Source organism: Sapajus apella, unplaced genomic scaffold (assembly GCF_009761245.1).
Source record: "Sapajus apella isolate SASKATOON/1434 unplaced genomic scaffold, GSC_monkey_1.0 scaffold16, whole genome shotgun sequence".
Taxonomy (NCBI): domain Eukaryota; kingdom Metazoa; phylum Chordata; class Mammalia; order Primates; family Cebidae; genus Sapajus; species Sapajus apella.
The window spans coordinates 16,819,086-16,835,162 of record NW_022436956.1 but is presented as its reverse complement, the minus strand read 5'-3'; the positions used below and the strand labels follow the sequence as shown (position 1 = coordinate 16,835,162).

General features: G+C 41.3%; 1 protein-coding gene across 2 annotated transcripts in view; it reads left to right on the top strand.

Annotated features, from left to right (window-relative positions):
- Positions 1–16,077, top strand: part of UBE4A (ubiquitination factor E4A) — a 44,917-nt gene that overhangs the window by 18,278 nt on the left and 10,562 nt on the right. For both annotated transcript variants that reach the window (XM_032285336.1, XM_032285337.1), the window contains exons 10-16: positions 1,236–1,356; positions 3,819–4,123; positions 5,710–5,842; positions 6,885–7,072; positions 9,193–9,293; positions 9,390–9,503; positions 11,335–11,509. In XM_032285336.1, coding sequence (XP_032141227.1) covers positions 1,236–1,356; positions 3,819–4,123; positions 5,710–5,842; positions 6,885–7,072; positions 9,193–9,293; positions 9,390–9,503; positions 11,335–11,509 — 1,137 coding nt within the window. The remainder of the gene's footprint in view (positions 1–1,235; positions 1,357–3,818; positions 4,124–5,709; positions 5,843–6,884; positions 7,073–9,192; positions 9,294–9,389; positions 9,504–11,334; positions 11,510–16,077) is intronic.

Sequence of the window (16,077 nt, the reverse complement as noted above, 5' to 3'; positions counted from 1 at the left end):
TTTTTTTTTTTTTTTTTTTTTTTTTTTTGAGACGGAATCTCACTCTGTTGCCAAACTGGAGTGCAGTGGTGCAATCTCGGCTCACTGCAACCTCCACCTTCCAGGTTCAAGTGATTCTCCTGCCTCAGCCTCCCAAGTAGCTGGGACCTACAGGCACGCACCACCATGCCCAGCTAGTTTTTTGTATTTTTAGTAGAAACGGGGTTTCACCATGTTGGCCAGGATGGTCTCCATCTATTGACCTCATGATCCGCCCACCTTGGCCTCCCAAAGTGCCGGGATTACAGGCGTGAGCCACCTCACCCAGCCAGAATTTTTTAAAGACCAATTTTTGAGGGGAAAAAAACACCTGGTAGCTTTTAACTGTTGTACTTTAGTAAGACCGTCTCTCTGGATTTGGTAGCCTTGCATATTCATTCATTCATACTAATAAAAATGAATAAAGCACAGTCCTCATCCTTTTTGAACTCAGGCTCCAGAAGGCAGATACATTAACAGACAATTATAGCATAGGGCTAAGCTGTGAGAACACAGAGAAGGGAGTAAATAATCAATTCTGCAGAAGTTGGAGGTCTTCATAGCTGAGTCTTAAGAGACAAGTTAGGTTTTACCAACCAAAGAAGCAAGAGAGTCCCTTTAAACAGAGAGAAAAACAAGTATAAAGGCACAAAGCTATGGAAAATCTTGACTAAGGAATAGTGAGAGGCTCACTGTGGCTAGGCCAAGGGGTAGATGGTGTAGGGGAGGAAATGGGCCAAGGGAGGAAGAGAGTTGGGGCTGGATTGGAGAAAACAATACAGAGAAATGAAAAGAAAAATGACTCATAATCCTACCACTCCAAGTGATTCACTCTTAATTTTGGTATATTTCATTCCAGTTTTATAATTCTTATTGTAAACATGATAACTGCTCAAAAGCAAATAATAAAATTTTTTTAAAGCACAAAATAAATACAGATGATCTATTGCCTATCACTTGAAACAATCTATAGTATTAGTCCTTGAAATTTTTGGTGATTTCATGGTCAAGTGAAAAAGATTTAACTGTATTTCTGTAGACAAAAGCCAAAGGTATGTGTAGACAAGGAAGTAATTTGACAAGATTTGTTTTTAAGAAGATATCACTGATTACAGTATGGAAGTTGAACAAGTTTAAGAGGACGCTAGAGACCAAGATAGATGTCTGTGGCAGGACATTTACCTTTTTTTTTTTTTTTTTTTTTTAACTTTTTTGAGGTTTGGACAAAGAAACCTGTTTGATCCCAGCTGTGCAGGAGCCGAAGTTCCCACAGAACTACAACCTTGTAACTGAGAACCTTGCCCTGACAGAGTACACCTTGTACTTGGGATTTCACAGGTAACTCCTCTGATGTCATTAGGAAAAAACAATTTAGTTGTGTTGATAACGGGAAGGTTGCAAGTGATTCTTTGGCCAGGCACAATAGCTCACATCTGTAATCCCAGCATTTTGGGAGACCAAGGCAGGAGGATTGCTTGAGGCCGGAAGTTTAAGACCAACCTGGGCAAGAAAGTGAGATCCCCCCCATCTCTACGGGAAAAAAAAAAATTAGCCGGACATGGTGGCATGTGCTCGTAGTCTTAGCTGCTCTGGAGCGGAGGCAGGAAGATTGCTTGAGCCTAGGAGTTGGAGGTCGCAGTGAGCTATGATTGTACAACTGTACTCCATCCTGGGTGACATAGTGATAACCTGTCTCTTAAAAAAAAAAGAGAGACAGTCTTAGAGATATAACCTGAGCTTATTCTAAAGGCTTACATTAGAATCTAGTAGGAAAAGGGCATTGTATGAATTTATTTCTGTTTCATGAATCAGCTTTGTACAGATTCCTTACATTTGTTTTTAACTGTTGGTGTTGAAACAGAGTTTCACTCTTGTCACCCAGGCTGGAGTGTAGTGGCACATTTTCAGCTCACTGCAACCTCCGCCTCCTGGGTTCAAGCGGTTCTCCTGCCTCAGCCTCCTTAGTAGCTGGGATCACAGGCATGTACCACCAGGCCTGGCTGATTTTGTATTTTTTTAGTAGAGACAGAGTTTCACCATGTTGCCAGGCTGGTCTCAAACTCTTGGGCTCAAGTGAGCCCCCTACCTTGGCCTCTCAAAGTGCTGGGATTACAGGTATAAGCCACTGTGCCTGGCCTGTTCTTAACTTTTGACCTGTTATACTTACAGACTTAAAGATGCACTGGAATTTTTCTCTGCATTTGCAAATTTTTAAATAACTGTTTTTCTATTATGATCTGGGAAAGTGGAATTTTCATTTTATATTGCACTTTCTGCTCTTAAATTTTCGTTACTGGCCAGGTGTGGTGGCTCATGTCTGTAATCCTTAGCACTTTGGGCGGCCAAAGGCAGGCAGATCACTTGAGCCCAGGAGTTTGAGACCAGCCTGGGCAACCTGGCAAAACTCCATCTCTACAAAATATACAAAAATTAGCTGGGCATGGTGGCGTGCACCTATAGTCCCAGCTACTCGGGAGGCTGAGGTGGGAGGGTCTCTTGAGCCTAGGAGATTGAGACTGCAGTGAGCCGAGATTGCACCACTGCACTCCAGCCTGGGCAACATAGTGAAACCCTGTCTCAAAAAAAAAAAACCTATTTCATTACTACTCCTGGTGATAAAAGACTAAGTTCTACTCTACAGAGAGACAAAAATGGCAAAAATGAAGGAAATATTTATAAGGGAATCTGATGAGATTAATAGGACCATGGAAGAGCTGTGCATAGTAAAGAAGATTCTAGAAATATGAAGACTTTACAACCAGAATGTATGACTTCCAAAAACAGTTCTTGTTCTGGCTATCCATTATTCTGTAATTTTTTTTCCTCTGATATAGCTGATTATGACAAGTATAAGTAGAGGAAGAAAACAGCAGCTCAGTCATAGAAAGGGATACTAAGAATAGCAATTTTAATGCCTTCTCAAGACACCTGAATAGATGCAGAGCATTTTTCAAAACTATTCAGTCAACACATTGCTGGAAGAATGAAATTATATCTTTAGAGAGAAATCCCCATCATAGACATTTTAAATGAGACAGTAGATAAAAGTTCAGCATGTGCTTAACCTGCTCAACTGCCTAGATTCAAACAAAAAATGAATATCATCTAGTTTCCCAGTATTCACTAGCCCAAGACATTATCTACAGGGCTAGAGGAGATGATTTTAGACTATTATCCATAACTTTGAATTATGTGTCTTCCTTTCAGTAGAGAATATTAGGCTGACCTTTTCTGAAGAATAATTTAATTTAATATTGAACAACAGAGAGCTGGAAGCTGCTCTTAGATTGCATCTCAGGTGGCTACTAGTTTATATGTGGTCATTACTAATCTAGAGTCCCTTTTCACCAGCTTAGTTTTCTACTAACCAAAGAAAGACCATCCATATAACCCCATCAAAGTGTGATCATTGCATCGAAGTATGATCATTGTCCTTGTGTGGTATAAAACTATTCTGCTGGGCTTCTTGTACTTTGCCTAATGATTATTTATTTTATCTAATAAACAGTCCATTCTACATCTAACTCACCCAAGCTGCCTTTCTTTGGATAGTGCATTTCAACTGGAGGCTGCTAACTATTTGCTATTAGCTTCAATTATGTTGAATACTTGGCAGCGCTTTCCCATTGCTGTGCACCCTGCCTGTGTCCTGTCAAAAACTTTTGTGAATGCCTTCTGTGTCATTACAACTGCAACTCCCTGCTATCCTTAAACAGAAGACTAGAATAAATAATTGAGGATTTAGTTTTTGTGACTTTCTGTTTTTCCTGACCCAGTCTCTTCTGCTTTCTTGGGGGCAGGTTGCATGATCAGATGGTAAAAATCAACCAAAATCTGCATCGGCTGCAGGTTGCCTGGCGGGATGCTCAGCAAAGTTCTAGCCCTGCTGCTGACAATCTTCGTGAGCAGTTTGAACGACTGATGACCATCTATCTTTCTACCAAGACTGCCATGACAGAGCCACAAATGCTACAAAACTGCCTAAACTTGCAGGTGTCCATGGCTGTTCTACTGGTTCAACTGGCCATAGGCAATGAGGGCTCACAGCCAATAGAGCTAACCTTTCCTTTGCCAGATGGCTACAGCTCTTTGGCTTATGTGCCAGGTAAGCAGGCTCTCCCTTGGGAATGTCCTATTTATAGCCTTCTGAGTTTAACTGGGTCACTTTGGAAGCTTAATCCTCAAAATACCCTTTCTTCATTATCATTCAGTTGTTTTTGGAGAAACAACTCAAACTTAGTATCTACTGGTCAGAGTATTGGGGGACTAACAGTTTGTTCCTCAACCTTGTGTCCCCACTGCTATGCATATCAGAAAATCATCTTCAAAGGATTAAATGTAGTCAGAGTTGTCAGAGCTGTTAGTTTCTATCATTATTTGTTCAATTTACACATTCATCTAACTTTCCCTGTCCTTTTCGTGGAAAAAAAAAAAAATTAGTTCCTGTTGGTTAGCTCAGAAGGGAAAAAGAAAGAGAGAGAGAGAGTGTGTGTGTGTCTCAGTCAGTGAGAGGTGGGCAGGTGTTGTCAGTCTAATCAGTTTATATGTTCTTAACCATTGTATTGGTCACATCATGCTGTGTAACAGATTACCGCAAAACTTAGCTCAAAACTACAGACCGGGTACGGTGGTGCACACCTGTAATCCCAGCACTTAGGGAGGCCAAGACAGGATGATTACTTGAGCCTAGGAGTTCAAGATTGGCCTGGGCAACATAGGGAGACCTTATCTCTACAAAAAAATTAAGAATTAGCTCGGCATGGTAGTGCATACCTGTAGCTCCAGCTACTCAGGAGGCTGAAGTGAGAGAATCACTTGAGCCCATGAAGTTGAGGCCACAGTGAGCCATAGTTGCACCACTGCACTCCAGCCTGGGTACAGAGCAGGACCTTACCTCATAAAAAATAACAAAATAACAACAACTACAAACAGCTCACCCAGCTGCATGGTTCTGACTTAGAGTTCCTCAGGAAGTTACATAGCCAAGCTGTTAATCAGGGCCTTAGGAATCTGAGGACTCTACTAGGGCTAGAGGATCCGCTTACAAGCCCAGTCATGTGGTTGTTGACAGACTTCAGTTGCTTGTGCTATTGGCCAGCAGCCTCTTCTAGGCCATGTATGTGTCTTCTAAATACTACCACAATATGGCAGCTGGCTTCCCCCAGAGCAAGTGACCAAAATGGAGACTGTAAGCTTTAATACCCTAATCTTGGAAATGACATATCATCACATCTGCTGTATGCCTCAGAGTTTATCTTCTACTCTGATAGAGTAAATATAGGAAGGGACTGCACAAGGTCATGAATACCAAAAGGCAGTGTTCACTGGAGGACCATCCTGGAGGCAGGCTACCGCCGTCATCTAACATATTAATCTTTACTAGGGAGCCCTCATACATCTGAAGGGTTTAAACCATGGTTAACCTTGAGAGTAAAAATGTGTATATAGTATACTGGTGTGTTGACAGTTTGTGTCCTTACTGTTCACATATTTACTTGGATAAAAATTTAAATTGACTTACACTTAAAGGAGATTTTACGTTTATTGACTTACCACCATCTCTAGTACCAACAAAACATTTAGGTTTTTTTAACCTTCATTAAGTATGGTGAAAGGGAGGAATTTAAATGTTGTTTATTAGTACAGATATACAGATGTTTGGCTAATTCCAGTGAATATTTTCTTTTTCAGAATTTTTTGCAGATAACCTGGGTGATTTTCTCATTTTTCTCCGCCGCTTTGCCGATGACATTTTGGAGACATCAGCAGATTCCCTGGAGCATGTCCTTCATTTTATCACCATTTTCACTGGAAGCATAGAAAGGTGAAGTGCTGAAAGCTTGGTTCTGTCACTGTTTGCTGTAAAACATTCAGAAGACTTCTAAACCAAGAAACAAGCCTGAATCATAAGGGGTTGCCTTCAGAAGTTACGTTAAAATTAATGAAGCACCTGACCATCTGGCTACCCATAGGTAACCAGAAATCCCACCATTGAGAGGTATAACAAACAAAAGACTTTGCCCACAGAAAATTTAATCCTGCATATAAGATATCTGATGGGAATTCCACTGCTGCAAGTCCCTGGTTAAAGTAGTTAACATAATGCCAAAAACTTACCAGTGGCAGCCAGGTGCTAATGATCTTCTAACAATTATATGATGATAAAGTTTGTTTTTGCTATTCTGAGTTGGATGAGCAGTAAACTTAAATCAATGTTATTTCAAATGTTCTCACTCATAGCTTCTAGTCTTCTTTTCCAAAGGAAGATTCTGTGACTTGTAGAATTGCTTCCCTGATTTTTTTTGACGCATAGGCTAAAGGAAATGGAAACTCTGTGTACAAAAGTGAAGATTTCCTGCAGAGTGAAGAGAATGACCCACAATTCCCTGAGCTGTATCAGTAATAAGTAGAGAGAAGCCAATTCTTCACAGAGCTGAGCATACCTAATGAGAAGTCATAAGTCAACAAGTATTATGCATACACTGTATACGTCATGGGTAATGTAGCATAATTCTATCCTAGTCTTTACCCTCAGAAAGCTTGAAAAGGCAAGTTTATCCCACATGAAACTCAGAGAATAGTAAGCAGTAAATAATGCATTATTACAGAGAAGTAAACAATGGCTAAGCATTCAATAGAAACGTAAGTGCTCACTCTCATACTTGGTAAGCTGTCATCTCAAGAATTAAATGATATACCCTGCATCACCCCCACCAAGAAACTGACAAACTTAAAACTGCAGAAGTGGATCCTTTTTTTTCCTATAATGATGGTTTAGGGTGGATTTTGATTCTTACGTGGAGAGAATAGAGTCATAAATTTGGAGTCAGGCTTATCTGCTCATCTTCCTTTTTGCCCATTTGCAGAATGAAGAATCCCCACCTGCGGGCCAAACTAGCAGAGGTGTTGGAAGCAGTGATGCCCCACCTGGATCAGACCCCAAATCCCTTGGTATCCAGTGTGTTCCACCGGAAACGTGTGTTCTGCAACTTTCAATATGCACCCCAACTTGCAGAGGCTCTAATCAAGGTTTTTGTGGACATTGAATTCACAGGTAAAGCAGTCATGAAGCCGAGCCCAGAACTGAGAAGCTGATACCAGTGGAGTGTCATAGTTTGATCTGTATTTGGGTATCAAAGAAATGTCAGGCCATTATTTATTGAATACTCACCATGTGCCAGGCTTGATGATAAGTGCTTTTTTTTAAATATTCCATTGTCACCATCTGAAAAGTTTCACTCTGCTGTCCCTGTTTTATTTTTTTTTTAATTCCTGTTTTGCATATGAAGATATGATGGCCCAAAAGATCAAATTATGTGTCCATGTTTTAACAAACTACCAAGTGGTGGAACAGGTCTGTGTCACCTAAAGAAATCTACATATTCAACACCCTTTTTATGTTGCTTTATCAAATCAGACTCAGATTAGGCTATTTGATGAAAACCTGCATCTTTATTTTTCTCTGCTTTAAAATTACAGAATAGTGGATAAAGAGACAGAGTGCTAGTTGAGAGATTCTTCTATCTTAACCAGACTGTCTTCACTCTCCGACAGTCTAATTGTTAGATTAAGAATACCAACAGGCTCGTGCTTGTAATCCCAGCACTTTGGAGGCCAAAAGCTCAACTCACTTAAGCTCAGGAGTTCAAGACCAGCCTGGCCAACATGGTGAAACCCCATCGCTACAAAATACAAAAATTAGCCAGGCATGGTGGCCAGCACCTGCTAATTCCAGCTACTCAGGAGGCAGAGGCACAAGAATCACTTGAATTAGGGAGGCAGAGGTGGCAGTGAACTGAGATTGCACCACTGCATTTCAGCCTGGATGACAGAGCAAGAAATCATCTCAAAAAAAAAAAAAAACAGCAGTCAACATTCCCTTTCTAACCCTGAGCCCCTGTGTTTGTTTGAACAGTACCCTATCTCAGTCAGTAAATAAGATATGTTAAGAAATTGTTGAAGACCTTTTTTAAAGGGATGTCTACCATCCAATGATAAATATAGCTAACATTTAAGGAGGCATTTAATATTTTACTGGCCACCTTTCCATATTTGGGTTCTGGTTTTTTTTTCACTCGCTGATCTATGAGCCTTAGTTTTCTCATCTATAACATGGGTCAAAGTGATGATTAAGTGAAAAATAATACATGTAAATCTTTATAATACATAAGAAACTGTATAATCACTGCAGTTATCTTATGTGACCATATAACCAAAGTATTGTAATGGAGTACAATTTCTGTTCCATTTCTGAGGAAGTGGAATCTGAAAAGGATTAAGAGACTTAGATTAAGAATGAAAACCGAGGTCTTTTGACTCCAAATCCTACACTCTTCCTTTATTATGACCCAGCCTATGGAGCTCTAGTAATACCTTTCGTATTTCAAAAGCAGTATAAGCCTCAGATTTTTAGCTCCTGACCTGATTTTTCAGAGTAATCAGGAACCTGTTGGCTATACCAGTTGTCCGTGAAGAATGTGGGAATTGCTTAGTGTCCCGCCCTGCACATGGCTTTCACTGCCATAATGGCCAGTCCTGAGCCCTCATTTAAAGTCTGAGAAGTACTTATGTTTGGATATGGAAGTATTTGTCTCCCTTGGCATTTTTTTTTTTTTTTTTTTTTTTTTTTTTTTTTTCTGAGATGGAGCCTCACTCTGTTGCCCAGCTGGAATGCAGTGGCACAATCTTGGCTCACTGCAACGTCCGCCTCCTGGGTTCAAGCGATTCTCCTGCCTCAGCCTCCCGAGTAGCTAGGACTACAGGCGCATGCCACCACACCCAGCTAAGTTTTGTATTTTTAGTAGAGACGGGGTTTCACCATGTTGGCCAGGATGGTCTCGATCTCTTGGCCTCGTGATCTACCCGCCTTGGCCTCCCAAAGTGCTGGGATTACAGGCATGAGCTCCTCACCCAGCCACCCCTTGGCTTTTATTTTATAGCTTGGTACTTGTCTCTTGCAGAGTAAGGTATCCTTTATCTCTGTCTCCATCTTAATTTGTCAGTAAGGAAATGAACAAACACTTGCCCATAACTCTAGGCCTTCAGAAACGCCAGGGCAGATTTTGTTAGTAGCCTTTACATACTCAAAAGCAAATGACTACACATAGGCATAAGCTCTTCCACTTTCTCTTATAGCACCACCTTTGCTGATATTTTGCCCTTGCCTTACTCCAGGAGATCCCCATCAATTTGAACAGAAGTTTAATTACCGCCGTCCCATGTATCCCATCCTAAGATACATGTGGGGGACAGATAGCTATCGGGAGAGCATTAAGGTGAGAGAGTTTTTGGTGAAACCAGTTGCTTTACATAAGCCCCAGTGAGTTGTGATTCAATACTAACATGGTTTTCTTGTGGGCTGGGACTTACAGGATTTGGCTGACTATGCCTCTAAGAATTTAGAAGCTATGAATCCCCCACTTTTCCTCCGCTTTCTTAACCTGCTAATGAATGATGCCATCTTCCTTTTGGATGAAGCCATACAGGTAAAATATAAATATATATTTTTATATTTTATATAAATATATATATATATAAATATTTAACTCCCCCATACCATCAAATCATCATTAGTACATACAGTTTACCTTTTTATCATAATAGAGCAATCCTTATGCCCCTAGTACCAGACTTGAACACCAAAAATTTGTGATTAGTAGTGTACCACCAAGCTTGCCATTACACAGCTTTCTAGACCATTCCATTAGAGAGCAAGATCAAGGGTCATTGAAGCATCATGAGATGGATATTTTGGCAGAGTTGAAAATACCATATGGGCCAGGCACAGTGGCTCACACCTCTAATCCCAGCACTTTGGGAGGCCAAGGCAGGCGGATCACGAAGTCAAGAGATAGAAACCATCCTGGCCAACATGATGAAACCCCGTCTCTACTAAAAATACAAAAATTAGCTGGGCATGGTAGCGTGCACCTGTAGTCCCAGCCACTTGGGAGGCAGGAGAATTGCTTGAACCCGGGAGGCGAAAGTTGCAGTGAACTGAGATCATGCCACTGCACTCCAGCCTGGTGACAGGGTGAGACTCTGTCTCAAAAAAAAAAAAAACCATATGATGAAACCAAACTAAAGTGTACTGGCAGGAGTAATTCATCAGGCCAGTACTACAGAAAGAAATCAGAGGAGCTTGCTTTTGGTCAGTGACTTTCAACCCTTTTAATCCCAACATGTCGGTAATATATCTCACTAAAACAATGATTTTTAACCCACTTTCTAAAAGAATTCTGATTTTTGCACCACTACTTGAAAAAAATCTCTGATTTGGTTTATTTTTTCATATAAAGACTCCAAGTTTAGCACTGAAATGTCCTTTAAATTTAAAAAAAAAAAAAAAGGCTCCAAGTTGTCAATACTTCTCATCTTTCCACTGCCTCCTAAATCCTTAGCTATATTGTGAAACAAAGGCTTCACAAAGTATTAAATACAGCTGGGTGCCTCTCAGCTCCTTCAGTGTATTATTTCCTTAAGATTCCCTGGTAGAACTGCTTATTTCTCCCATAAAAACTAAGTATAGGATGCACAGGGCACTGACCTAAACGGAGTTGAAGCAGGCAAATCCTGGGGGTAGCCTTTAGACAGTCACAAGTCCTTGTAGTGCCCAGCAGTCCCCTGAGTAGCTCGTGTTTAATTTGTGAGAAAGATTTGATCTGTTTTCTTCATAATCCTAAACTTTAGGATTTAAGATAGGTTTTCTTCAAAAATGAGAATAGGTCCTGTTACAAACAGACCCTTTTAAGCAAGAGGTGTGTGACACAAAGCATGAAGCATATGGTATTTTCATGAGACTGTACCTTTAACAAGTTGTTTGCTACAACAGGAAGGATGATGTAAGGTAGAGAGTTTTAAATAATTATGGTTCTTCCACACATCGTGCATATTTGATAGAGCTTTGATTTTTTTGTAAGCAATTTGGAAGTGGAAGGGGGATTTGTTTTCATCTTTCAGGAAGGAGTCCTCCTTTTTTCACCATGGTGTGGGGTTTTTTAGTTTTTCATTTCTTGGCCTGGGTTTCACATATTAAACTATTTATCCTTCTTTCTATTTCACAATGGTATACTATTTCTAGGGAAATTACCTGTGAATCTGCCCAAGCTGAAACAAATCTGTACGAAGCCACAATTTCTTTTTTCCCTGAAAGTTCTTTTAAGCTTCAGCCCTATGCTGAGAAATAAAGGCTCATATCTCTTACATGGTCCCTCATTTTCCCAGCTTAGTTGACTGGATTTTGAATAGGACCTCTTAAAGTCATGTCCCTTCAACTGCGCTTTCTTCTCTGATATATCCCACCTCTGGTTTCTGAAGTATTTGAGCAAGATAAAGATTCAGCAGATTGAGAAGGACCGAGGCGAATGGGATAGTCTGACTCCAGAAGCCCGTCGAGAAAAGGAGGCTGGTCTACAGATGTTTGGACAGCTGGCACGTTTCCATAACATCATGTCCAATGAAACAATTGGTACCCTTGCCTTTCTCACATCAGGTAAGGACACAAGTACCGCTTTCCCCTGAAAAAGTAATGGCCAAGATCTGCTTTCCTTGAGGGATCAGCCCAGCCGAAACTAAGAATTTAAACTCTGGTGACAGTGTCCTCCACATCTGAGAGGGAAACGAATCATTTGAGAAGCTTCAAAAAGAATGATGATGCCCATTGTTGACATGGGAATGAGGAAATGGTCACCCTCACATGGCTGCTACAGAGCATAAGCTGGTGAAATATCTTTCTTGAGGACAAGTTAGCCATATAAATATATGTGTGTCTGTACATATACACACATACACACACACGTTAATCTCAGAAATATGCTTGAACATACACACACACACACACACACACACACACACACACACACACGTACACACGTATGTTAATCTGCGAAATATGATTGAATCCCGGTTAAATGTGGTGGATCTAACAGATGTTTATCTCTACTCCCTCTATAGCCCCACTGTCCAATTCAGTAGCCACTTGCCACATTTAAAATGTGGCTAGTCTGAATTGAGATGTGCTGTAAGTATAAAATATGCACTGTAAGACTTAATGTTAAAATGTAAAATATGTCCATTTTTATACTGATTACATAATGTCTCAGCCAAATATGACAACCAATAATCACCAAACATTTGAGGAAATCCTCTAAGGTGAAACATAAATAAGTGAAAACTTTGTAAAAACTTTTTTTTTTTGAGACGGAGTCTCACTGTGTCACCAGACTGGAGTGCAGTGTTGTGATCTTGGCTCACTCCAACCTCCGTGTCCTGGGTTCAAGTGCTTCTTCTGCCTCAGCCTCCCAAGTAGCTGGGACTATAGGTGCGCACCACCATCCAGATAATTTTTGTATTTTTATAAGAGACAGGGTTTCACGATATTGGCCAGGATGGTCTTGATCTCTTGACCTCGTGATCTGCCTGCCTTGGCCTCCCAAAGTACTGGGATTACAGGAGTGAGCTACTGTCCCTGGCCTTTTTTTTTTTTTTTTTTTGTGAGACAGAGTCTTACTCCATCACCCAGGCTGGCGTGCAATGGCATGATCTTGGCTCACTGCAACCTCCATCTCCCAGGTACAAGCAATTCTCCTGCCTCAGCCTCCCAAGTAGCTGGGACTACAGGTGTACGCCACCACACCCAGCTACTTTTTTTAGTAAAGATGGGGTTTCACCATGTTGGCCAGGCTGGTCTCGAACTCTTGACCTCGTGACCCACCCACCTCGGCCTCTCAAAGTGCTGGGATTACAGGCGTGAGCCACCACGCCTAGCCTGTAAAAACTTTTTTAAAAAACTTTATAGGCCAGGCCCAGTGGCTCATGGCTGTAATCCCAGCACTTTGGGAGGCCAAGGCTGATGGATCACCTGAGGTCAGGAGTTCAAGATCAGCCTAGCCAACATGGCAAAACCTCATCACTACTAAAAATACAAAAATTAGCCAGGCATGGTGGCAGGCATCTGTAATCCCAGCTATGCAGGAGGCTGAGGCAGGAGAGTCACTTGAACCCAGGATAGAGGTTGTAGTGAGCCAAGATCACACCACTGTACTCCAGCCTGGATGACCGAGCAAGACTCCATCTCAAAAAAAAAAAAACTTTATAATCTCAGAGGGATAAGAGAAGATACAGCAGCCACAAAACAAGAACAAAGTGACAATGAAAGAGATTAAAGAATAAGAGCTCTTGGATATTGAAATTTTTACCTCAGAAATATTAAATATTCAGTAACAGGGTTAGAAGATATAAATTCAAGGAATTTCTATGAAGTTAGAACAGAAGGAAAAAGAGATGGAAATTAGAAGAGAAAGGATGAAAAAAAATAAAGGATGGATCTAGGAAGTCTCAAAAGAAAAAAATGGAGGAGAGGAAGTTATCAAAGATACCAAAAAATCCCCTAGACTCAAAGACAGCCTCTACATTGAAAGGGCTTGCCAAGTACCCTATGCAGAGAATTTTTTTTAAACCCACACTGAGGCCGGGCGCGGTGGCTCACGCCTGTAATCCCAGCACTTTGGGAGGCCGAGGCAGGTGGATCATGAAGTCAAGAGATCAAGACCATCGTATCGTGGTCAACATGGTGAAACCCCGTCTCTACTAAAAATACAAAAAATTAGCTGGGCATGGTAGCGCGTGCCTGTAATCCCAGCTACTCAGGAGGCTGAGGCAGGAGAATTGCCTGAACCCAGGAGGCAGAGGTTGCGGTGAGCCGAGATCGCGCCATTGCACTCCAGCCTGGGTAACGAGCGAAACTCCGTCCCAAAAAAAAAATAATAATAAAAAAAAAATAAACCCACACTGAGGCATAATGTGAAATTTCAGGAAATCATGGTAAAAAGAAGACCCTAAAATACCCCAGAGAAGTCAGGTAATGTTACTGTAGTTTAAGTATTAAAATGGCTTTGAAATTCCAACAGTGACATTTGAAGCTGAGACACATTTCTGAGGGAAAATAAACTCAGGAGGAGGAAGAAGGGATTCAACACAAGGGAGACGCAAAGGAGATTCCCAGGATTATGGTAAAAGGAGCTTGTATGACCACTACACAGCAGGCCTGTAGAGCAAGCAGTCCAGGTTGGAGCAAAGGATGGAAACATCCAAAAAGAATGTTTCCAAAAATTAATCAGCAGCTAGAAATGACCATGTTGAGAGTTTTAAATTCCAGTGGAGAGTTTCAAAAGGTTTTAGTGATAAAGAGGTTCTGAAAATAAGCAAAAAGTTACACTAAAAAGGAACTATATAATCAATAGGGCAGCATAGGGCTCTGCTGTGAATGATATTTACATAATTTTAATAAACTAGCCAAAAACTTGACTATATATTGAGGGCATTTGTGATCATGACTAAAACTGAAAAATCAAGAACTATCAGTACCAACCAAGCATAGCATTATGATACTATCTGGCTTGTTAAATTTGGCATGTATAAATTTATTTTTTTTAATTTTTGGATTCATGCCTTATGACATAGCAGTTCCTTACAGATTTGCTAAGAAGAAGTGATAGGCTGGCCTGGTGGCTCATGCCTATAATCCCAGCCCTTTGGGAGGCCAAGCAGGCAGATCATGAGGTCAGAAGTGTGAGACCAGCCTGGCCAACACAGTGAAACCCCGTCTCTAGTAAAATTACAAAAATTAGCCAAGTGTGGTAGCAGGCACCTGTAGTCCCAGCTACTTGGGGGGCTGAGGCAGGAGAATCACTTGAACCTGGGAGGTGGAGGTTGCAGTGAGCCAAGATCACACAGCTGCACTCCAACCTGGGTGACAGAGCAAGACTCCATCTCAAAAAAAAAAGAGAGAAAGAAGCGATGAGTCTGTAAGATAATGAAGTTCATTGATAAGTAAGGTATAGGAAAAAATTGAAAATAGTTAAAATGTCCACCAAAGACATTAAATAAATAACTTATGGTGCAGTTACAAGTGGAAAAGTCAGCCATTAAAAATGATGTAAGCCAGGCATGGTGGCTCACACCTGTGATCCTGGCACTTTGGGAGGCAGAGGCAGGCGGATCAGCTAAGATCAGGAGTTCGAGATTAGCTTGACCAACATGGAGAAACCCTGTCTCTACTAAAAATACAAAATTAGCTGAGCATGGTGGTACATAACTGTAATCCCAGCTACTCAGGCAGCTGAGGCAGGAGAATCGCTTGTACCTGAGAAGCAGAGGTTGTGGTGAACCAAGATCACACCAGTGTACTCCAGCCTGGGCAAAAGAGTGAAACTCCATCTCAAAAAAAAAAAAACGTGGCCGGGCGCGGTGGCTGACACCTGTAATCCCAGCACTTTGGGAGGCCGAGGCGGGTGGATCACGAGGTCAAGAGATCGAGACCATCCTGGTCAACAAGGTGAAACCTCATCTCTACTAAAAATACAAAAATTAGCTGGGCATGATGGTGCGTGCCTGTAGTCCCAGCTACTCGGGAGGCTGAGGCAGGAGAATTGCTTGAACCCAGGAGGCGGAGGTTGCAGTGAGCCGAGATTGTGCCATTGCACTCCAGTCTGGGCAACAACAGCAAAACTCCATCTCAAAAAAAAAAAAAAAAAAAATGTAAAACAGACTGGGTACAGTGGCTCACACCTAAATCTCAGCACTTTGGGAGGCCAAGGCAGAAGGATCCCTTGAGCCCAGGAGGTTGAGACTACCTTGAGCCATGATCATGCCACTGCACTCCAGCCTGGGCAACAGCAAGACCCTGTCTCAAAAAAACATTTTTTTTAATTTAAAAAAAAAAAGATACAAAACAGCTGGTCACAGTGGCTCATGCCTGTAATCCTAACACTTTGGGAGCTGAGGCAGGAGGATCACTTTGAGTCCAGGAGTTTGAGACCAGCCTGGGCAATAGAGTGAGACCCCATCTCATTTTTTTAGAAAGATGATGTGAATCACCCTATTCTATAGAACTTTCTGTGATGGCGAAAGTGTCCTGTAAATCTGGGCTGTCCAGTACCATATTAACTAGCCACATGTGGCAATGTGACTGAGGAGTGAATTTTTTATTTAATTTTAATAGTCACATGTGGCCAGTGGCTGCTATGTTGGACAGCACAGGAAAATACACTTACTAAAATG